A 25,027-nucleotide genomic window follows, 5' to 3' on the forward strand; every position below is an offset into this window, starting at 1 on the left:
CTTCACCCACAGTCTCCCGCTCCCCAGTAACTGTAAAGTGCAAAAAAGCTTGCCAGGGCCTGCAGAAAGCGCAGCGCCTCGGAGCCTGGCACGCTTTTCCCCTTCCCTCCCCCGGGGAGCGATCCCAGCAGCTCCCCGCGTGATGTCAGTGGGATCCTGAGCCCCATCCGCTCCACGGCTGGGGGGCGGGCAGACCGTGATCCCGCACGCCGGGCAGAGCGCTCGAGGCCTCTCCCCCCGCCCCGGGGTCCCCGGCAGCCGCGCGCGCCGCCCCCGCCGGCCCGCGCCACGCTCCGCCCTGGACGCCGCTGGTCCCGGCGCGGGGGTGCGCGGGGGGTGGGAGCGGGCCCCGGCTCAGCCTGATTTACGGCTCTGCTGAAAACCGCTTCGCTCCCGCAGCAGCAGCACCGGCCGCGGCGGCAGCAGCAGCGGCTGCAGCTGCAGCAACAAGTCGGGTAAGTGGCCGCAGCTGGGCTTCTGCGCCTGCGGCCCGGCCCGCAGGGCGCGGCGGAGGGGGCCGGCGGAACCGTCCCGGGCTGGGGAGGGGGCCTGTCGCCTCCACGCGGCCGGGAGTTGGGCGCGCGGCCCCCACTTGCGGAAACTCGTGGGCGCATGTATCCACTCTGGCGCCTGGGGCCGGCCCGCGGCGGAGCGGGGGCGGGGGGAGCCGGGACCCTCCGTGCAGCGCCTTTGCCAGCTGCCCAGCTCAGGCAGAGGAAATTGGGGCTTTTCGGCCAACCCTGTGGACTGGGGTTCCCGCTGGGCCCTTGAAAGCAGGAGTACTCCCAGAGCGCGTGATAACCCGGTTTCCCATTCAGGGATGCCACCACTTTCCCATTGCCACCTGGAATCCAGACTTCCCTTTCTTGGGCCTTTTGGGCCAGGCTGTGCATCCTGTGTCCACAAAACTGGTCGTTAAACAGCCAGGTGTAGCACAGGAAGAGCTTCCCCTCTCTGGGGGGCCAGAGGCTTATTAACCTGGAGGCTTTGCCTAGCTGGCTGGGGACCATTTGCGCCTCTGCTTTTGAGGAGGTTGAGGGCCCAATAACAACACTTTACAGTGTTGACCCTTAGCTGAGCTTCCTCTCTTGGGGGCCCAATGCTTGTTACATTTAAGCAGAAACTACTCCTGGAGGGAATATGTGTGCCCTGTTTGCAGAATAGGGTTGCTACTAGTCATCTGTTGCTAGGGCTAAGATAATAAATTCCTTCAACGAAACAAGAACTCACTAAAGAGTTACGCTGATACCTGCATGGTTCAAACATTGGTCATCTCTAGAGGTTATCCTATGAAAACAGGATCACAGAGAAAAATCCATTGAGAGCACGGTATTTTTATAAAGGCTTGGCCACGCCATGGCCCCACTTGGGTCAAAACATATCTGATATCTTGAGTTCCCAAATGTCAGTAAATCTGTAATATGAGGGACAATGATAACATTTTGGTTTATGTCATCACAACAATAACTAAAGGTGAAATCTCAGGTTGAAAAATTTCCAGCTCATTGTGTGCTTAATGCCACTGCGTCTAGCTTGAGTGATATTTTTCCTATGCTTGAAGAAAGATCGCTGAACTTGCATTCTCAGGACAAATGTTGACAACTCATGTGAGTTTTCCTCACGTTTGGAATTCATGCTTATCAGGATTGTATCCATAAAATAGGGCACAGGTTTGCAGTTAGTGGTACTAAATTCAGGAGGGCAGGAAACTTGAATTCCACTTCTGGATCTGTCATTTACCATCTGGCTTTGAATTAATTACTTTACCTCCTTGCTTCAGTTTTCATATCTGCTAAAAGAGAATGTTACCCACCTTTTTTTTTTCCTTTTTTTTTTTTTTTTTTTAATCCTGGGTGGGGTTGGCAAACTTTTTTTGTAAAGGTCAAGTAGTAATTTTGGCTTTACCAAAATAGTCTCTGTCTCAACGCCTCACTCACCTTTGTCTTTAGTGCAAAAGCAGCATTAGACAATACAGAAATGAGTGAATGTGGCTGGATTTGGCCCACGGATCACAGGTTTTTATTTTAATATAAGATATTATATGCAAAAGTAATTTGAAGCCAAAAGTCCCTGCCCTCATGGACATGGGTGGCAACAGGCATTTTAGTAGGCATTTTTTTTAACAGACATGTAAGCTACCTGTTTCATTTGGCCCTGCCCAGGACTTGAAGAGTAATGCAACAGAAGGCTTTTGAGGAAAGCAGATACCCCTGGCAGGAGTCCTTTGAGAATGTTGCTGTGTGCCTGCCATTCCGCTGTCCGAGGTGTGGAGACCATACCAGATTTAGAAGCCTGTCTTCGCTGAGGGCCCATCTGGAATTCAGTCACAGCTACCAGGAAAGAACCCTCTTGACAAAATGCAGCCTCTTTCCATCCCTCAAAGACACAGACCTAGTCACTTCCGCAGAACCCCTGAAACAGGGAAAATTGCAGAGCACTGGCAACGTGGTGAAGCAGAAACCGAGCTATGTTAACTTGTATAGCATTTCACACGAACACTCCAAGGACAGGAAGCCATTCGAGGTGGTGGCAGAGCGGCCAGTGTCCTACGTGCAGACCTACACCACGGTGGACCTGCGTGCGGACTCACTGGAGGGGCCACGGGCCAGTCCCGGCCTGCCCACCTCGGACACCAAGGCTGCTTTCGAGGCTCATGTCAGAGAAAAATTCAACCGGATGGTCGAGGCCGTGGACAGGACCATCGAGAAGAGAATCGATAAACTCACCAAAGAGTTGGCCCAGAAAACTGCCGAACTGCTGGAAGTTCGGGCAGCCTTTGTGCAGCTGACGCAGAAAAAGCAGGAGGTGCAGAGGCGGGAGCGGGCCCTGAACCGGCAGGTGGATGTGGCCGTGGAGATGATTGCAGCGCTTAGGCAGCGCCTGACCGAGTCAGAGGAGGAACTGCTCAGGAAGGAAGAGTAAGTGGTGCTGTGCCATCACTCTAGGCACCTCCCCCCAGCTTACAAGCATATCTAAGGCGAGGTTTGGTTTTTATTACTTGAAGGTACCTTGGCTGCATTTCTCACTGATACAGTTGAACTTGGGAGGCACAAGGCTTTTTGATAGTATATACCCTCTCTGTGTAGAGCCTGCAGCCCAGCAGCAGGAAAGTCAAAATACTTAGTTCTGGGGCACCTGGGTGGCGCAGTCGGTTAAGCGTCCGACTTCAGCCAGGTCACGATCTCGCGGTCCGTGAGTTCGAGCCCCGCGTCAGGCTCTGGCCTGATGGCTCGGAGCCTGGAGCCTGTTTCCGATTCTGTGTCTCCCTCTCTCTCTCTGCCCCTCCCCCGTTCATGCTCTGTCTCTCTCTGTCCCAAAAATAAATAAAAAACGTTGAAAAAAAATTAAAAAAAAAAAAATACTTAGTTCTTTCTCGCCTTAGAAGCTACAGAACATTTTTAGCGAGAGCAGTAGCACTCTATCCATGGTGGGATCCAGCACCAGCTGGGGAGTGGGGGGGAGTTGAACGTGAAGGCAGAGAGGGGCCCTAGGGGAGCCAGTCCTCCTTGATAGGCTCCATGCAGTCGAGTCAGGAACAAGAGATGCTGTCTTACTCAAGTGTAAAAATATGCTGTAAATACCAGTGGTTCTGGCTTCTTTGCCATTTTGGATTATCTGCTAGTGTTAATTAACTGAGAATCCATTTAATTATAGTTTTTATTTGGAAGAAGCAGATATTAGGAAACCCAGAGGAAACTTCCTGATACTACTGACTTCCATGAGTTAAGTTTGAGAATTTTCTTTTTGTAAAATGGTACGTGATACTAGAGTAGGTCAGGCCTGCTTGCAAAGAGTTGACAAGCTATTACTTTAAAAAACATCATACTTGGGAAAGCATTTCCTTATCATTAATTATGGCATCCACTCAAACTAGAAAAGCATACATAACAATGCAGTGTATTTCCCAAATGCGGAGTGTTGAATTTAATTTTAAATGGAGGTTCAGAATTCGTAGAATCAAAGGGCATACAAATTGGTACTCTAAGACAACCTAGAAGGAAGATTTCAAGTAATTTAGATTATATTATAGAGATGGACTTAATTTCATACTCTCTTTGCCCACTGGCACTCTTCTATCATGCATTGCCTCTTAAAGTGTAGTAATTAAAGCTTCCTTCATTTGGCAAGAGGATAAGAAACCGTGTGTATTAAAGAGATCATCACCCGGTATCACTAAATGCCTACATTTGACCTACAGGGAAAGCCTGCTCTGATCAACTAGAAATTTTTTTAATTACAGAGTGAGGACAGATTTGAGTTAGCCACTGATTTATTTGCTTTTAGGGAAATGATCTCTAACAAAAAGTTTCTCTCTTGGCGTGGGGAGTTTCCTGGTGGGAAGTTAGTGCCAATACCCATTATGGCTACCAGGGTGATTAATACTGCGTCACTGGAAAAATGGCAGATGGGTTTCCCTATGTGCAAAGAAAAGCTTAGAATTACATTTGTGGTATTTCTGTTTGATTGACGAGCAGTGAATTTAAAAGTAAAACAAACTAATTGCACATATTTATTGTCATGTTTTATTTATTAATTACACAAGTCAAAATGAATGTGGGATTTGGGCCGATGGTTGCCTGGAGGGAAGACAGAATGATGGCAGGGAGGATCAGATAGTTAGATCTAGGTTGTTGGCAAGGTTCTAACTTTTATTTTGGGTTGTGGGTTCAAGAGTGCTTTCTTATGAAAAACATGTGGTTAACTGACTTAGTGGGCCATGCATGGATCAGTTGTAGTAATGTTAATCCAGTGTGGTCACCTGAGGACCAATTGAAAAAGTAATCCATACTTGTAAAAAAAGATTTAACAGGGTGGAAATGCATGTACTAAAAGTCTCCCTCTTCTCCAAGCGTACCCTACTCCTTCCTCCAGAGACAGCCACTGTTTAGCTCTGTGAATGTCCTTCCAGCCCTTTCCTGTGTACACACAGCCCTTTGTACTTTATATGCAGAGAGAATTATTTTCCCAAACGGAATCATGGCACATACTGTTCTACCACTTATGTGTGGAGTTTGCTTTTAACATAGTATGTTGTAGGCATCTTTCATGCATTAAATATAGGATTATGTCATTCCTTTTGGCTATTGCATGGTATTCTGTGGTGTGGCTGCTTCATGGCTGATTTCATCAGTTTGCTATTAATGAATACACAGTTTTGTTCCATTTCCCTGGTATTAAAAATAATGCCTCCCTTAACATCCTTGTACATACATCTCTTCACGTTTTTGTGAATATATTTGGAGATAAATTATGAATTGGTTTTTAGTAGGTCATTTTGGACTATCAGGGAAAAAAGCAATAACATTAAAAAAAACTTTAAATGAAAATACAGTGAAACTGCCTTATACTCTTAAACATAAAATTAACAAAATCGTCATTTTTTTTAAGCTTTTATTTGGTCTGTCGTATCAGTTTCTGTATTCAGGCCTCAAATAATCACTCTTTCTGTACATAAAATAGCACTGAAAGGGTCTTGTTTCCAGAAAGGACACTGGAGCTCTTGGTCTGAGAGGGTGACTGTGGCCAGCCCCCTCGGAGTCTATAGTAGTGTTCAGCCTCCCTGATGCCCACCCCTGCCCCCAAAATGGGGATGCAAGCCAGCTGCGCAGCTGCCATACCGCTGAAACTGCGTTAATTTGACTGGATTTGCCTGGCTGGGATGTGTGCCTTCCCTCCTCACCATCCCTCACAGAGCTGTGCCTTCCACCGGAGACGTGACCTTTTAGATATGAGAAGATCCTATTTGGCCGTGAACTAACCAGGAACTGCACTGCCCTGCTAACCCCCTCCGAATGAGCTCTCAAGACTCATTTGTGAGAGGAAGTAGGCGGTTACAGTCCGATTCGAAATCGCCTTAAACTCTGGGGACCCTTCGAGACACAGATGGTGTTTTAAAAAAATGCAAACATCTACATGAGGCTCTCTTACTAATGGATTTCACATGAGCCTCCTCTGCTTACGGATTTGTTCTCTCAACTTTAAAATCCTCTTTTTTTTTTGAACTGAAATAAAAGACTCCAGGGCTGCTTCTGCCCTGCAGCCGTCTGCAGGCTGAACCCCTTGGACTGTGGAAGTCCTGTGTACACTTGATGACAGAGGAGATTGTTTGAATAGGCAGCATCTTACACTCTGGTGCTGGTGAGTCTCATCACACGTCTGTAGAGAGGTATCTGTATGTTTCTGGAGTGCACATCCAAAAAGGTGTGCCTTGTCTTCACAAAGTCTCTGCCACTTTAAAAAGTCCTATTGAAACAGGTACTTACTTATTCAGGAGTATTCAGAGCTATAGGGTAGCACTGCCCGTAATCAGGTAAATCAATCCCAGCCAACCTTGCTGTAAGGTATCCCTTAACAAGAAAGGATAAACTTGGATACTAGCTGATTTGTGGCCGAGTTGGTCACCCAAAGTTTGGAGGACATCAGTGGAATAACAGTAATCCCAAGTTTTCTTGTACCTCCTCCTGCAGGTAAGGCTGGAAAGTCCTAATTGAGTACCCGTGATGTGCCCAGCACTGTGCTAGGTGTATATAGGGAATATGAAATTCATGCTCTTTTCCCCTGAGGGGCTAACACTCTTCATGGGAAGAGTAAAACGTATCTGTGAACATGTCTGTGTTCAGACCCAAGGTAGTTTGAACAAATGCTTAAATACAAGCCATGGTTTCAAATTGATAAACTATTAGAGATAAACCATTTTATGTGGCAAGGCCACACTGGGGAATGAGGAGGAAGGTGAGTATTTGCATTGGTGGCCGGGGTGACCAGGGGAGATCGACATTGAAGGGAATAGCAGGGAGAAGGGAGACTATTGGAGATGGCCCCGAGGAGATCATGTGATTTTAGAACTAGAAGGTACTCCTCGTCTCCTTCAAGATAACGCTCTCATTTTATAGAGGCAGAATATAAGGACCAGCACAGTGGAATGACTCACCCAAAAATTTAGTGGTGGAGCTGAAATTGAAGCCAATATTCCCTGTGTCTCTGCTGAGTGCTTTTTTCCATTAATTCACTGTCTCAGCCAGACTTTTGAAAATGTGGTATTTGCCCAAAGCGTCAAGACTTATGTAATAATGAAGCTGGTCCATTTTGGAATGAGCTTGCTTCTTTGCTGTTTTGAGAGAGCCGCAATGGTGACATCATGTATTTTTCTGATGAGATTAAAGGAAATGTCAGCTGGCATCAAAGGTGGTGGGAAATAGGGAAATGCTAGCGTCATAAGTGTGGTTATGATATTAAACTTCTGGAGCACCAGCCCAGGGCTTTTAACTTGCCACAAGGGCTTTTAACTTGACTCTCTGGATGTCCGAGGCCAGTCCAAATGGAGCATGTGCCCCTGCCAGCCCTTGATTATGGTGAGGGGCCTCTTTGTAATTCTACCTAATTTCCATCCTACTCCCTTGCAGGTTACGATAGATATAATCTTTCCCTTCTTCCTTCATTATTTGCCCTGTTTTTGGCTGGGAGTTGGCCAGAAGACAAACCTTCCACTAAGTGCCTGCTGAATGCCAGGTGCTGTTCTAGGTCATACAGTAGTAAACCAAATGAGTCCAGTTTCTCCTTTCATGGCAGGAAGAGACCAGGAGGTAAAATTACACATTTTGATATGATAAAAAAGGGATACAGGGGTAACCTGAGCCAGGTAATGTGCATTTAGGTTTCTATCCAAATAGGTTTCTATCCCAAAGCTGGCTCTGGGATGCTGGCCTTTTAAAAGTAAGTTTGGGGGTGCCTGGGTGGCTCAGTCGGTTAAGCGTCCGACTTTGGCTCAGGTCATGATCTCACGGTTTGTGGGTTTGAGCCCCGTGTCGGGCTCTGTGCTGACAGCTCAGAGCTTGGAGCCTGCTTTGGATTCTGTGTCTCCCCCTCTCTCTGCTCTTCCCCCACTCACGCTCTGTCTCTCTCTCTCTCTTTCTCAAAAATAAATAAACATTAAAAAAAATTTAAAGGTAAGTTTGACTTGGTAACTTGCTTTGCATAGCTAAACCCTCTTGCCACTTAATTACAACATTCCTATTTTTGATCAGCTAAAGCAGTGAGTAGACAACTTGGTCTCCAGATGGATCCATTGCTAGGAAACAGGCCAGGAAAAATCATGTTACACGTAGGGTTCAGTGGAACAGGAAGGGGTCTGTTTGCTCCACATTTTAATGTGTTTAGATAAATGAGGTCCTCTCTTTCCAGGCTGTTTCCCATGAAGATTTACAAACTAATATAGGAAAAGCTAGATGTCAAACATGCCCTTTTATGGATGGTAAAATTTGGAGACCAAGGAAAATATTCAGTTTTTCTGTGTGTCTCACGTTAGTGCATCTTTTTTCTCTCTCTGGACTGAGGGGCTTAGAATGTAGTGTTGACCTACTTATTACCAATAAGAGTAATTTGACTTACTTAGGTAGATCTTAATGAGAACTATATACCTTTTGGTTTAGTCAAAGAAGCCGAAAGAGAAAGATGAGGCAAAGGGTCACCAAAAGTAGGGATGACGTGACTTCAGACGGGCTGTGGGTGCGGATTCCACCCTGTGGGGGGCTCCTTGGGGTACATCGGAGCCAACCCTGAGCTCCCAAGGTTGCAGCCAGGCTCCCAGCATTGGAAAGGGGTTGACTCCAGCTTCAGGATTTGCCTCGTGGCTGACATTACGGTCTGTCTGAAGTGCTCTGTGATCAATAGCTAGACTATTTTTAGCTAGAGGTATTTTTACCATTTCACATACCTCCAAAGAGGTTCATAAATCAGTAATGTAAAATGAAATTTAAATAACTTGGTAGGGCTTTGCCTTTGGGAGGAGAATATGATTTTAAAGTGTTATTTAAGAATAGAAGAGAGGCATCAATTTTAGATCCCACCCTCAGCCTTGTGGGAGGTGCCTGTATTGTGGATTACTTTTTGGTTTTATGCCCCAGTACTTGTTTGGAAAAAGATAAAAAGAAACCTCAGGATCTTTTTGTCAGTTACAGAGTTTCAACTAGAGATGTAGTTTTACATTTTGTGCGTTCAGCAGGAATTTTTTGCACCTGTATTGTGTGCTGGGCTCATGTTCGATACTGGGGTAGCACAGCAGAAGGGCAGGCAAGGTCCCTGACCTTACAGATCTCACAGTGGAATGGGACAAATGGCATGACTAACCCTCTCTATAGTGTGCAGTGTGATAAGGGGCAGCGTTCTGCGGGAGAACACAGCAGGTTACCTACCCCGCACCTAGGCATGTGTGGGAAAGCTTCCTAACAGGAGAGCCCTGAGGTTAGAAGGCTCCTGAAGAGTGGAGACTAGGGAGACGCAGAGGAAGGGACCCCAGTGGAAGAACAGCATGTTCAGAAATAAGAATCTGGTTCACAGGCTGAATGAAGGGAGTTCCCTGGTGCTGGAGCAGAGAGGGAGGTGCTGTGCATTTATGAGGCCCAAGGGGAGCATGAGGCTACAGGGTGGCCATGAAAGCTGGACACATAGGGAAATAACTATAAATTATAATACATGATGTGATCAGTGTGTTGCCTCTTATTAACAACGCATGGTTCAATGCCTATGTAAAATTGCAGTGAACACTGTGGTGCATTAATGCACATTTCCCTCTATCGCTACATCTGCTTCTGATGTTTATTTTTGAGAGAGAGACAGAGCATGAGTGAGGGAGGGGCAGAGAAAGGGAGAGACACAGCATCTGCAGCAGGCTCCAGGCTTTGGGCTGTCAGCACAGAGCCCAATGCAGGGCTCGAACTCACAGACTGCAAGATCATGACCTGAGCCAAGTTGGACGCTTAACCAACTGAACCACCCAGGTGCCCTTCTTTACACCTGCTTCTAGAGTGGGTTTGTCACATGATAGTATATCTTTGATTTTTTTTTTGAATTATTTTGCCTTTAACCCACCTCAGAAGTAACTGAGGGGTTCAATCTGTAAAAAAAAATGAAATATTATCTGTGTCTCAGACCTTATGGCCACCCTGTAAATGAATGAGCACATGAGGGAACAAATAGTTTTTCTAAATAAAGCTTCGATAGCACTGAAAGGACTTTTTCACTCATTGCCTCTTTCTGAATCTCAGGATACTGACAGATTGCTTAGCTCTGTGAATCATTCTGCAGTAAGCTTCAGGCCAGTTTCTTATCCCGTGCTGATACTTTTTCCTTTAGTATCAAATAGTGATTTAAATAAGCGTATTTTCTGCTGAAGCCTAAAACCTTGTATCCTATCATATTTAACTTTTTTTGAGAGAGAGAGAGAGAGAGAGAGAGAGAGAGAGAGCGCACACAGGCATGCATGTGTGAGCAGGAGAAGAGCAGGGGGAGAGAGAATTCTAAACAGGCTCCCTGCTGCTAGCTCAGAGTCCAATGGGGAGCTCGGTCCCATAAACCGTGAGATCATGACCTAAGACGAAACCAGAGTGGGACGCTCAACAAACTGACACACCCAGGTGCCCTATATTTAACTTTCTAAAAAATATGTATATGAGAAGCTAGCAATGGGCCTGTAAGTGGCCTAGAGTCTGCTAGTTTCCCTGAAGCTGGTTTGTATCCACAGCTTGACTGGATTTCACTCAGGTTTGCCTTTATCTTCTCTCCCATCTGGCCTTCCAGCCTTCTCACTGTTCTAAGTCACAGGGTTTAAGAACCTAAAATAAAACCACACAAGTCTCTTCTTCTTCTCTCTGATGGCATCGTATTATTCTTTTTCTTGGTTATTCCGCTCAGCTTTGTAATTACATATTTATTTCAGTATTTGTTTGCTTCTCCCAGGGCGCCTGGGTGGCTCAATCGGTTAAGCTTTTGACTTCGGCTCAGGTCATGATCTCATGGTTCATGAGTTCAAGCCCCATGTTGGGCTCTGTGCTAATAGCTGAAGCTAATCTGCTTCAGATTTTGTGTCTCCCTTTCTCTCTGCCCCTCCCCTGCTCGTGCTCTCTCTTTCTCAAAAATAAATACACATAAAAAAAAATTTATAATGTTTGCTTCTCCCACCATATCAAGGGTTAGTATACCACCAGCCTGACCCAGCCTGCTAGCTGTTTTTGAGGAGCTTGTGAGCTAAGAATTTTTAATTTGAAAAAAAATGAAAAGAAATAGAATAATTCATGACATATGGAAATTATATGAAATTCAAACTTCGGTGTCCAAAAATAAAGTTTTATTGTTATACAGTCTTTATGTATTTTTTGTGCTAGGTAGAGTTGAGTAATTGTGACAGAGACCATATGGGCTGTAGAACGTAAAATATTTACTCCCTGATCCTTTGCAGAAAAATGGGCTGACCCCTGGGTTAGGCAGTAAGCTTTGTGAAGACAGTCATGGGTTCACGAGTGCCTCACCACTAAGCCCGGTACCTGTTAACATTCAATAAATGCTTGTTGAATTACTGAATAGTGAAATAAATAAGTGTATGGTCTGTGACTACATCTTACTAGTGTTCTAGCCCTCATTGCCCACCCTCACCCGAGTTCTGAGGTTCAGGATCACATGTATAAAGCCTGACAGCACTTCTCAAACTTTTTGACACAACTTCTCCTTATACTGCTAAAAAAAAATATCTGAGGACCTTCAAAAGTTTTTGTTTGTGTGAGTTTTATCTATCAATATTTCCTTTATTAGAACTTAAAACTTAGAAATTTAAAAAGACTTATTATTTAAAAGTAGCAATAAAAAAACCCATTACTGGTTAACATAAGTAACATATTTCTATGAAAAACAACTATTTTCCAAAAACAATTTGGCAAAGAGAGCAGCTTGGTTTTATGAGTTTTGCAAATATTTTTAATATCTGGCTTAAATAGAAGGCAGCTGGACCTTGTTCCGTATGCATTTAGTCTGTTGCAAATTTGTTGTTTGGTTGGAGTAGATAAAGGAAATCCATCCTCTTGTGTGTCTGTAGTAAGAAGAGGGAGGGGTACTTTATTTTATTTATTTATTTATTTATTTTTAAATTTTTTTTAACATTTATTTATTTTTGAGACAGAGAGCATGAACAGGGGAGGGTCAGAGAAAGAGGGAGACACAGAATCCGAAACAGGCTCCAGGCTCTGAGCTGTCAGCACAGAGCCCGACACGGGGCTTGAACCCACGGACCTCGAGATCATGACCTGAGCCAAAGTCGGACGCTTAACCGACTAAGCCACCCAGGCGCCCCGAGGGAGGGGTACTTTAATAGCTTTTTCAGAGAACAGAGGATATTCTGCTTCGATACTGTGCCATAAGTCAACAATTGGTAGTTTCTTCAAGAATACTTGAGATGTGGAACCTGTACTCATATTAGTGCATATTTTGTTCTCCCTTACATTGAAATCCATTGGTCTTCCTTGCACTTTGAATGGATATTTTACTGTTTGGGGTATAATTATTTAAAAAAAAATTTAATATTTTTATTTGTTTTTGAGACAGAGAGAGACAGAGCATGAGCAGGGGAGGGGCAGAGAGAGAGCGAGACACAGAATCCGAAGCAGGCTCCAGGCTCTGAGCCTGACGCAGGGCTCGAACTCAGAGAGGGCGAGATCATGACCTGAGCCGAAGTCAGACGCTTAACTGACTGAGCCACCCAGGCGCCCCTGGGGTATAATTATTAAAGAGACTACAAACGCGATATAGTTAAGCCTCTTCCTTTTTCATTCAGGAAATTCCCAAGATTCCTTGGGGAAATATGAGGTGTTTCTGGATATTGTTAATCCAGATTGAACAGGATGTGAAAGGGGAATCTGAACTTGTGCACACATGCTATACCATAATTAGCCACTGGGTTTTGTTGCTGTTTCTATCTAATACAGACACCCAAACATATTCTTGGTATGAGGAACTTTTCCAGCCATTGTCTTGTATAACCTCTGATTTAAAATTAAATCATCAGACTTGTTTTAACTGTCTTTTCTTTTTCTTTGTCTTTCTTTTTTTTAGTTGATGTGAAACATTCATAAACTGAAATTAAGTTAGTATTGGTGCCAGGTTGGTTGAAAAATACAAAGGGTGTTAACTTCTCAGCTTCAGGGCACAAGGTAATTGGGTGAGAGAGAGGTTAGAAAAAGATGCTTCTCTTTTACAACTTAACATAACACTCCAGGATCAGCTAGGAGCATTAATGTTACTTTGCAGGAGTTTTAAATAGAACCAGTAGCAAAACATTACATGATTTAAAAATACAGCTACAGTCATAAACTATATTGCACTTAGATTTGTTTTCTTGCTTTTGGGATGTTAATCCTATGGGATTAAGCTGTCAAATATTGCTGTTTTACATTTTAAGCTTTATAGCCTGAGAGCCCCAAAATAGTACATATGCATAGAAAAAAAAAGACTAGAAAAGATATACAAGGATATTGATAGCAGTTACCTCTGGGTGTTGGGATTATGGGTCATTTTTTGTTTCTTCCTTGTCCTTTTAAAATATTCATTACAACAAATATATATTGAACATTATGTTTCATGTATTATATTGAATGATGGGCTTAGAACAGAGAACAAAAAAGCTGATTCGGCCCTTGCTGAGTTAGATTTTCTAATTGGTCAACTTTTATGTTTCCCATAATAAATGTAAAATATTTCTGTAATGAGATAGATATAGTAAATATTATAAACCAAAATGAATTGAAAAAGAATTCACTGGCTCATTCTCTGTGTTTTTCTTTTGGATGGTGGAGAGGGTTGTGGGTTTTGGTTGCTTTCCCTAAAAGTACAGTTTGGAGACTTGTGTCATGATTCAGGTATCCTAAATATCGCCTATGAAGTATCTACAGTGGGCTTGACTCTGAACGAATGGGCACCTTAATGTTAGAAAGAGGAAGGAACAGACGTTTCCTGGGCTGTGTTTTCTAGCGATACTTTTGCGCTCCATCTCAGCCATTCCTAGGAGGTGTGATGGATATATAGCATGTAGCAAGCTGGATGTAGCACCTGAATGGACCTTCCATTATTTTGCTGCTAGTTAGGGTTACTTAAGAGGCAGATCAAAGCTGGATGAGCCATGGTAGAGCTTGAAAATTCGCTTGTGTCCGTGGCCTGAACAGCTTGGAAAGTGCACATCTTCCGTTCAGGCCTCATACAGAAACATCTGGAAATAAACTTGAAACTTGATGATGGAAGAAAACTCCTTTCCAAAAGGACTCATTTCTTTTATGTGAATATTTCTTAGCTACTGAAAGATAATAGAATTATCGTGGGATTGGGGTTTATATTTGATCCTGGATGGGAAACAAGAAAAAAAGGGGCTACTATAATAAGCAATTCTTTGATGCATCATGTTAGAACCTGTCTCTTTTCTATTTTTATAAGTATATAATTTCCAAGGTTTTACAGAGACGTTTGACTCTGTAGGAAATGTGAGAAAAGTTTCAGTATGACCAAGTGTGACATATTTGTGAGAAAAAAAATCACAACTAATTGTAAAAGTGAGTCACTGACTAGTTGTACAGAATAAAGGAGCTGGAAACCACTACCAGCTCTTTTGTAAAGATCTTCTACAAAACTTCCTGGGCCAGACCTACCTGAAGTTCTACTCTCAAGAAATTATGGCACTGAGTGGAAAGTACAGAGAAGACAATGAATTTCATCAACTGTCTAGAGCAGCTGCATGAGGTTAGATTTATTTATTTATTTATTTATTTTGAGAGCAGAAAGAGACGGAGAGAGAGAATCCCAAGCAGGGCTCCAACTAATGAACAGATCATGACCTGAGCAGAAATCAAGACTCAGACCCTTAACCGCCTGAGCCACCCAGGCACCCTGAGGTTACATCCTTTTTAGTGGGATTTCTTAATCTAAAATGAAAGAGGCTGGGAGGATGATGATCAGTCTTTAGAATCTTGGTTCTGCATAAGTTGAACATGGCCAGAAAAATGAGGGGGCACTCCTTGAAGGTCGAGAGAGATTCTGAAGACCTATAAAAGAAATACTATATCCAACAGGTAGTAAAATTATAGAAATTCATTGCCTCTAGTGGGCGTGGCAGGGCATACAAAGGGAAAGGCTGAAAGGATCTTCATAATTTCTCCTTAAGTAAGGCAAATTGGATGGAGTTGTGATAATAAGCACCTGTTGGTCGTGTGTGTGTGTGTGTGTGTGTGTGTATTTGTAGAGTTGCTCATGAGAATGGCTACCAAATTGTTACATTGTTTCAGAATAATGGGGTTTCTTTTACATTTCTGATGTGTTTGAGTTTGTATAAAAAACTGATTTATTATAAATCAAAAAAAGTATGGTTTTCATACATGCATTGGAAATAAGAAGATACAAAGTAGTAATAAGGTTATTAAATTTTTCTTTGGATGGAACTAGAGTATATTATGCTAAGTGAAATTCATCAGAGAAAGACAAATATCACATGACTTCACTTATATGTGGAATTTAAGATACAAAACACATGAACATAAGGGAAGGGAAGCAAAAATAATATAAAAACAGGGAGGGGGACAAAACATAAGAAACTCTTAAATACAGAGAACAAACTGAGGGTTGCTGGAGAGATTGTGGGTGGCAGGAGGGGCTAAATGGGCAAGGGGCATTATTAAGGAGGACACTTGTCGGGATGAGCACTGGGTATTATATGTAGGGGATAAATCACTGGAATCTACTCCTGAAATCATGATTGCACTATATGCTAACTAACTTGAATGTAAATTAAAAAATTTTTTTCTGGATTTGTGAATCACAGTTATGTGGATAACGGAATGTTGTTTTAGGTATTTTCCTCAGCTTTTTAGGGAAGGGCACCCTGCACGTTGATTGTCCTGTGTCCTCTAAAATAGCTTTCCCAGCGGTCCTTGCATCTGCCTGGGGATGGCATGTCTTGGACTGTTTCACTTTTAGCTGAAACACACAGTTGGACAAGGTGACTCATCTTATACACTGAAGTGCTCAGCCTGGCCTTTTGTTTCCTCTCTGTACTCTTTTCTCCCCCACAACAGCTATACTTTTAAAATGTAAGTCAGAACATTTCTCAAAAGCGTCCAGTGGCTTCTGATGTCATTTATAAGAAAATCGAGCATCCTCATGGTGGCCCCTACATTGCCTGTCCTCCCCCTTCCTCCCTGTGCTCCAGCCACACAGGCCTCCTTGCTGTGCCTCAGTCCTGTCTGCATGTTTCCACCCAAGGCCTGGCTTGCTGTCCCTGGATATCTGCCTGGCTTATTCCTTGCTTCCTTCAGGTGTCTGTCTAAATGTATCCCCATCCAGGTCATCCCTGACTCTGCTTTCTAAAATCTCACTCACACGCTCCCTCCCTCTGTTACTTTCTGTCCCTTTGCGTCCAATGTCCCTGTTTTCTCCGTAGCACTTACCACCACCTGACATATGTATTGATTTGTATATTTTATAATGACTGTCTCTTTCTACTAAAATGTAATCTCTAAACGTAACCACGGAAATGTAGCATTATCTCTTGTCATGGCCGTGAGCATACTGCCAAGGGCAGTACCTGACGCATAGTAAGCACTCAATAAATATGTGCTGAGTGAATGAATTCCTGTCTCATTTCTCCGCTCTGTGTTCTGACATTTTTGCCTTGCAGAGAAGTTGTTACATTCAACCATTTCCTGGAAGCAGCAGCTGAGAAGGAGGTTCAAGGGAAAGCTCGGCTCCAGGACTTTATTGAGAATCTGCTGCAACGGGTAGAAGTGGCAGAAAAGCAGTTAGAGTACTACCAAAGCCAGCAGGCCGCTGGCCTCTGCCGGGACATCGGTGAGCACATGGTAAGTCACACAGGTCCAGCCACCAAGCTGTGGTCCTTGGATATGGCGAGACTGGGTCCAGGACAGAGGAAGAGGGAGCTGGGGAATGACTTACAGGAACCTTCTAGGCGTCATTTGAAAGCCCTGCACCAGCCATGCCTGTGTTACGAAGTGACACCAGGGGATCCAAGACGAGATCTGGGATGCACAGTTGTCTTCAGCCTGCGACTCCACACCGAGATAAACAGGCAGGAATAGTTTTATATTACAGAGTAACAGAGTTGGAAGTGTCCAAGCAGATCATCGGTGTCAACCTGGGCGATCAAGTAGATTGGAAAGTATGTCCCATTTTGGAGCTCTTCAAGAGAATCTTAAGAAAGCTTTGGCCTTTTTAAGTAACAGTGGGATCTAGCCACGTACCTCTTTTTTATTTAACCGGAAGGACAGCACCTTCCGATAGTCTCTATAGTTGAAACATTCTTTAAGTAGATTTTGAAAAGGTCTTAGAAAATTTCACAAGTGACAGTTCTATAATAGATTTCTGCATACAAGTTTACGTATCGTTTCAGGGACTTAAGAGACCCCCAGAGCCCAGATGAGAACCGTGCATACGGCTGAAGGTCCAGATTCTCCTCAGTGGCTTGATCAAGATTCTCTGGTCGCTTTGGGGGTGGGAGGAGATACAACACCCGTGCTCCAGATGAGGGAGATGGTTGGGCAGATTTGCCCTCCAAACAGTTTTTTTTTCTTATAAGCAACAAAAGCCAAAGAAAGGATTTTTGAAACCCCAGAGTGGTTTACTTATACTATTTTCATGATCTATTCAACCTTATTTATGCTTACCCCCTTCCCAAAAGATTTAAAAATGATTCTTCACTTCCCCACACGTGGACTGTCCATGTCAGGAGAAGAAAAATAGGAAACATTTATGCTAACCAGAATGTTGGAAAAGTTGCTATTGGCTGATTAAAAAGTTTAGTTTGAGAATTCTGGAATCCAAGAGTAAAAGGAAACATGTTAAATAAAGAAGGAATGAGATGAAAAGCAGGTGGAAAAAGAAGGCAAGAGGGAGAGACAGACAACAGGAGAAAAAGGGAGAGAGGAAGGAAGAAGTGAAGAAACCTGCCGTCTTACTGTAATGTACACTCAGCCTTAGAGCAGTGAAACAATGGGAGCTCTAGAAGTTTCCAGTCAGGAACAAAAATAGACTGGAAAGAAGTAAGTTTGTTACTTCTGTGAGATTTCAGTTACTGTAATCAAAGCAGTTGCAGCCGTGTGCGTGTTGATTATTTTCCTGTTGGTGTCTGTGGTCTGAGAGGGAGCCTATACTTCCCTCCTCTGTAGAGTCCAGTCATAACTCATTGTGGCTGGAAGGACACACTGAACCCTTTCTTGCCTTTTTCCCATCCTGCCCTCTATTGGGAGGGAGTGCAGCATGAAGTCACGGAGCTCACATGTGAGGTGAAAAGGCCTGGCTTCCAGATCATTAGCTCCCCTCTCCTGACTGGATGAGACCATTTGTCTTCCTGGACCTGTAATTCTTCTATAAAATGAAGCAGTTGGGGGTGCCTGGGTGGCTCAGTCAGTTAAGTGTCCAACTTTGGCTCAGGTCATGATCTCATAGTTCATGGGTTCGAGCCCCATGTTGGGCTCTGTGCTGACAGCTCAGAGCCTTTTGCCTGCTTCGGATTCTGTGTCTTCCTCTCTCTCTGCCTCTCCTCCACTCACATCTGTGTCTATCTGTCTCTTTCTCTCTCAAAAATAAATAAACATTAAAAAAGTTAATAACAAACTAAACTAAAATGAAGCAGTTGGACTAGATGCTCGCTAGGGTCTTGTGCCTCTTAAATTCTCCGATCATCACCTGACTTTGGTGGTTAAGAATTCTAAAATAAAAGTGTAGCATTAACAGCTTGACTATTTAGGCTTATAAGTAACCCAGAGCTAAGAAATGTGTAAAATTTTACTATACTAAGCCAAGAGGATCTTAAAGAAAGAGAGAAAATCATGGAAGGCAAGGAGGAAGAGAGGAAACCGAATAGTTCTCTCTCTTACTTATATTTCTGTGCTCACTTTCCTCTGCTTATTTTTCCACTTTGAAAATTAAACATCTTTTCAAAGACTTTGCTAGTCATTATTTTCATCACAGTGGCACCACATAGTCACAAGTTGGACAGCATCTCAGCGGCTCTAGTCAGCTATGTATATATGAAGTTACGTGCATGTGTGCCTGCCTGTACACACACAACACACACGTATGACACATAAATACGTAGATCTACAGGCACACATTTGTGTGCATACATATATATACAGACACAGCAGGAACTTGATACATAGTTGTGTTTATGCCTTCTGTGTCCTAAACATGGCATGATCTGCCTTCATCAGACTTGATCTACCTAAGGAAGAATTGAGTAATGGAAAGAAAGTAAAATGCAGTCAAGATGATAGTGGGGAAGATAGAAGTGAGCACTGACTGTGAGTAGGACATGGTCAGGCCACAGTGAGGTGGACTGTGGGACTCCCGTGGGGAGGACACATTGCCCTGAGAAGACCAGGAATGAGGTGCTTTGTTTCCGAAAGGATTGAGTACTTTCCCTGTTTTCATGGAAGTCCTCTCAACTCTGCGTTGGACCATAATGCACCGCATCACAGTGCAGTCTTCGGTCCTTCAGACCGTTTCTGCCTTTTCCTTTCATCTATGTCATCTTAACACTATACATGCACCTGTGAAATTAGGAACAGTGTCTTTGATGTAAGGCACGTGCTAAGTCTGGCCTCCCAGGGTTCCTGTGGTTGTTGTACACACACAGAGGAACTTGGATGCTTTTGGCAGGAAAAGCTCTGAATCATAGCTTTATTGACTTATTTGGCCCACCTTAGTGAAGGTACAAAGCACTGACCAGCCCAGGCTTCTGGAGCCTAGCCCCACCCAGGAGAGCTCCTTGCCCCAGTGCACCCTGGGAGGGAGCAGAACATTCTGACCCATTCCCTCCACACCTCAGCTTATGACAGCCTGGCATGCCACCCCAGTTAGTGCCTTTTCTGAAATAATGTTTTCAGCCTCTTTGTTTTCCCCTTAATTCCCTTGAGCATTTGTGTTCCTTTTTCACCTGCCTGATTTCTAAAAATGTAACATGCTTACTCAGATCCTTTGTCTTTATGCTCTGAAAAATGCTGTTGAATTAGACCTAAAGTGACCTAATATCCCATCTGCCAAAAACACGCACAGAACTGCCCAAATGGAAGGTCATGAAACAGCTTGGATAATCTTATTTTAAGTGTTGCATTTATTTCCGGTAGGTTGCTAAGTTAGGACTAGCTGCCACCCATTTAATACACGTTTATTGGGGACACAGCTCTTTCTGAGTGCCGAGGAAACTGGGTGAATGAGGTAGGTGAGGTTCCTGCTCTCATGAGGAAGGCGACGGCATCATAAACAAGTAAACATGCAACAAAGATGGTTTCCTGTGGTGACAGCCCCTTTAAAGGAAAAAGTAAGATGATGTGTCTGAGTGGTCCTTATGGTCAGGAACAGCCCTGCACGGGAGGCCACATTTAGACTGTGACCTGAATAACCAGAGGAAGGCAGCTCTGTGCACACTGGGAAGTGGCTTAGAAGGGAACAAGCTTGGCATGTTTGCGTGAGAAGAGTTGAAGTCAGAGATTCAAGAAGGATCCAGATCATGCCGGGGTTTCTGGGTCACATAAGGAGTTTGGACCCATTCTAGAACAGAGAGAAGCCATTGATTGGACAGTTGTGAGCAGGAGGTGAGCTGTTTTAGCACAATCACTCTGGCTGCGGGGTGGGGGAACAGATAGGTGCAGGACTGGGACACAGGTTAGAAGGCTGTGGTGGTGTGGCAGATGGTAGCTTGGTGAGAGCAGAGATGGAGAGAAATGGCAGGTATGGGGTGTATCGTGGGAATAGAATTGGCTAAACCAGTTGGCCTTGCTGAAGGATTACTTTTTTAGCAGGTGAGGGAAAGGGAGGAATCAAGAATGGATCTAACGTTTTGGCCTGAACAGTTCAGTTTGCAGTGCTGCTATTTACACCAAGGGAGGTTGGAGGAGAGCTGGGTGTCCAGTTTCTCTAACCCAAAACAACCCGAGACACCACGTTTGAGTTTTAGAAGTACATAGGTTGGCTCTCAGTACAAATTTATTTATATTTTTCCAACCTGGAACCTTCCTTGAGGACTCTCTCGATCCCCATCCCCAAACTCGCCTCTTCCTAAACAAAAAGAAGGCAAAATAGTTGGACGAGGAGAAAACAGAGACAGTGAGGTGGGTTAAGGAGGAAGAGCGTTCCTGTCTGCCTGCGGCTGTATGGCCAGAAGGAACAGTGGCCTCTTGTGTTCACAGGGAGGAGAGCATGTGAGGTTCTGTGGGGACTGTGATAACCACCCTGCCTCCACCCGAGGCCCCATGATCTATAGGATCACTGGAGAAATTCCAGCCCAGCTATGGATTCCACGAAACTTTTGTGTACAAACTGCACACTTTTACACAAACACATACTCTTTGAGAAGGCTGTGCCGAGTGAAGTCTTGTTTGGACTTGGAATGTGCTCACTTGGGTTTGAAGCCCAGCTCTAACACTGGTAAAGACTGAGGCTTCAAACCAGCTGCATCACTTTTTGGCCTTGTTTTCTACATCTGTGAAAGGGGGATGCCAATGCTTGTCTCATAAGGTTGTTTTGAGGGTTAATTGTGGTTATGTAGTCCGTATTTTATCCAGTGGGTGATGTACCGACATGCACAAGTTATGGTACCTGTACATGTGCGTATATGTGAGGCTTATGGCTCATCGGCACCCACACTTGTGCATTTCCCTTTATGTAATATACAGTAAATTCTTTTAATTTCCTGAGGTCCCAGCAGGGTCCATCAGTGACATTCATAGGCACCAAGGTTTTGGTTCTTAAAACGTTTTGGAAGTCAGGGACCTCTTTGAACATTTGATAACATTGTTCGCCTTTTCCTCAGGGAGGGAAGTATGTATGTGTATGTAAACACACACACACAGTTTTACATAAAATCCCAGAGTATTACATATACATGTACAACATATCATCAAACTATATGCTTAGTTTGTATGTACTATATACATACATAGATATAGTAAAGTGAAAAAAATTTGTTATGCCTTAAGAATAATTTTAAAAAGTAGGAGGCACTTTATTTATTTTAAAGTTTATTTTTTGAGAGAGACAGAGACAGCGTGAGTAGGGGAGGGGCAGAGAGCGAGAGAGAGAATCCCAAGCAGGCTTTGCACTGCCAGTGCACAGAGCCTGATGCAGAGACTGAACCCACAAATCTGTGAGATTGTGACCTGAGCTGAAATTGAGTCAGATGCCTAACCCATTGAGCCACCCAGGTGCCCCAAAGTAGGTGGCAATTTAGAGGAAGAAAAACCCTACACGTTTTTGTTTGTTTTTACGGTTTACGCATATACTAATGTCTATCCAAGGAGCCGGGCTGAGAAGCCCTTACTGGTGGCTGTGGGGCCACGGCTCATACTGCTGCGGTTCCCAGAAGCTGCCAGCCTAGTGTTTGCCTGAGCCGTCTGTCCTGTCTTCTTTGTATATTGCAGAACCTCATGACCCTCATGCAGGCAAGGTGCCTTTTTCTGTACACATTGATTAATCTCGTGTTGAATCCAGCCAGTGTGAGCAGGGTCAACCATAAAGCTTACTTTTGACTGAATCAGAAGGCAGATGCCAAGAATCCCATCTTGCCCTGCTGGGCACATGACCCTCAAAGTTTTAAGAAAGCTGCTTTCTGGGGTGCTGGGTGGCTGTTGGTTAAGCATCCAACTTCGGCTCAGGTCATGATCTTGCAGCTCGTGGGTTCGAGCTCCGCATCAGGCTCTGTGCTGACAACTCAGAGCCTGAAGCTGCTTCAGATTCTGTGCCTCCCTCTCTCTATGCCCCTCCCCTGCTCATGCTCTCTCTCTCTCTCTCTCTCTCTCTCTCTCTCTCAAAAGTAAATAAACATTTTTTTAAAAATTAAAGAAAAAGCTGCTTTCTGATTTGCTTCTGACTAAAGCTCAAGCTGCAAACAGATGACCCAGGGTAGTGACCCTGCTATGCTGAACTTAGTTTCTCTGATTATTTGAATACAGTAGGGACTCGTGTGTTGGCCATACTGGGCCCCAAGACCAAGATGGCCCTTACTACATATTTTCTTTGTCCTCCTCTTCTTCTGTTTGTCTGCCTGCTGATATGACACCACTACTTTGAGTGAAGGCTACCCCAGGGAGATCAGGAATTGAAGGTTGGGAATACGCTGGGTTTGCCTCTAAAGTGGATGGTGACATCTGGATCACAAAATGATAGTTATCAATTTGTTTGGCAAATGATATTTGAGCCCAACCACAAAAGTGCATATTTTATGGGCAGTGGAAAATAATCTCAGTGATAGATGGCCTCAGGGACAGTTGTGGAGTTGGTCTTCATATGCTCTCACTTTAGAAATGATGTATTTTAGGCAATAAACATTTTATGCCAATTTTCTCTTTAGTTGATACACTGTGACCAACCACAGCTGTGGTAAATTAGCTGCATATGCAGCCTGAATTAATCAGGAAATAATGGCATATCATTCTAGTTTTATAAAACATGTTTTTTCAAATGTTGCTGTATTAGAGGGCTCTTCGACATTTTGAAATTTCTTAGATCTACTGATAATGGCTTCTTGGAAATCTCAGAACCGGGAGCACAGAGGCTCCCAGAGTCAGCTGAGGCTGAACACGAGACAAGACGTTCTCGTTCAGTGCTGGGATAGCAGGTGCCATGGGCCGTGTTACCCATAGCAGTTACTGGCTTCCTTAATGGGAACAATTTCTTAAAAATAGAAGCGAGAAAGATTTTTAAAGTCAGTTCCAACGTTCAAGCGAAGTAATGTTTCTTCTTATTTGTTTTCCTTCAGCTTACAGATATCTCCTCAAATAGGAAACCCAAATGCCTGTATGTATATCTTTTTATACTTGGGCCATTTGATAATGTTTGCATAATGTATTTTCCTGTTACGTTTTATATGGTATCTATATTATAAGTGGACTTGGAAGTCTTAAGTGAAAATGTACCTGCCCGTGTACCTAATTTTGTAAATTGTGGATATGATTTTTAACGATGCTGATAGCCTTATAGCAAATGCCATATGGCAGTATGATAGTATTACTGGAGTACTTTTACAGTATTCTGTAGTGTAACTTTCTCTTATTGAAGTACAGTTATAGTCATAATAGCTCTACAGTGCTATTAATGTGTGTGTGCTACATTAGATATCTATAATATAAACAGATGTGTAAATTTATACTATGATTCATATACTTTGTAATTGCTTTGCTACTACTATATACAGTCACTTAAAGAGTCCAGGGCTATGGATTCTGGTCCCAACTTTTCCAGAGACCAGCTGTGTATGTTTAATCCTAGAGAGTCACTTAAATTTTCTATGTCTCAGTCTTATCACTGGTGAATACAGCTAGCAAGATCTCCCTGGGAATTTGACGTCATGAGGTCGTTTCGTGAAGGCCACAGGAATTTTTGAAGGAAAAATACCAATTTATATTTGACTTAACTGGTGGCATTACTGCCACTCTAGCATGCAGGAGTGATTGTGCCAGGGATGGGTTTTTTCTTTAAAGGTTCTAAACAAAATCTTTCTTTCTGCTCATCTCCCTCTGTGCGACCATCTGTAGAAGTCGAGGGCACCCACATTCTGTGTGTAACCACGCTGATCTCAAGATCCATTTTCATCCAAAGGGAAGGAGCTACCTGAAAAAAGCCAAGGATGACAGAGCCAGCATGCAGCCCGCTAAGTCCATTCACGAACAGGCTGAGTCCCCACGAGAACTCTGCAGACCATCGAAGAAAGGGGAGCCTCTGGGGTTTTGCCGAAAAGGCAACATCAGGCCCAAGGTGGCCAAAAAGAAGCCCACAGCAATTGTGAACATCATCTGAAAGGGGGGTGGCCCTGGACCACCATTGCTGGACTTTGTGGAATGTTGTTCTAGGGGCCAACAATAATGCCCTTTTGGATACATCCCATAGTAAGACACATTGGGAAAAAGAAGGGCATAACACATTTATTTTGTGTCCGTACAAGCACCTGGATTAACCAGAATTTGACAAACGGGAATCTCGGGGAACCAGAGTTTTATTATAGGCCCCTTTTAGAAGCAAGAGGCAGATTACAGAAAGAATTGAAAAAAAAATGAAAGCAGTTTTATTCCAAAATGTTAGTAAAAGCTCCAACTTGTAAAATAATTAGACCACTCTCCAGTAATTTCTGTACCTGGGTTTCTGTGCAGGGGTGATTAAACCTAGGACCCAAGGCCACACAAACCAAGTGTTCTGGTTAATCAAGATTTCAGTG

General features: G+C 43.7%; 1 protein-coding gene across 2 annotated transcripts; it reads left to right on the forward strand.

The window, feature by feature from the left end:
- The first annotated feature begins 2,160 nt into the window (after positions 1-2,160).
- On the forward strand, positions 2,161-24,814 carry ZNF365 (zinc finger protein 365). Of its 2 annotated transcripts, XM_049645107.1 has the most exons (4): positions 2,161-2,918; positions 16,481-16,661; positions 23,576-23,613; positions 24,351-24,814. In XM_049645107.1, the coding sequence occupies exons 1-4, from the start codon at positions 2,176-2,178 to the stop codon at positions 24,610-24,612; spliced, it is 1,224 nt and encodes a 407-aa protein (XP_049501064.1). In that variant the 5' UTR covers positions 2,161-2,175; the 3' UTR covers positions 24,613-24,814. The 2 variants fall into 2 exon arrangements, 1 of the variants encoding a protein (XP_049501064.1); XR_007460715.1 differs by lacking the exons at positions 2,161-2,918; positions 16,481-16,661 and adding an exon at positions 20,135-20,414 and having other exon boundaries at positions 24,351-24,399.
- The last annotated feature ends 213 nt before the right edge of the window (positions 24,815-25,027 follow it).

This window comes from Panthera uncia, chromosome D2 (genome assembly GCF_023721935.1).
Source record: "Panthera uncia isolate 11264 chromosome D2, Puncia_PCG_1.0, whole genome shotgun sequence".
NCBI classification, from domain to species: Eukaryota; Metazoa; Chordata; class Mammalia; order Carnivora; family Felidae; genus Panthera; species Panthera uncia.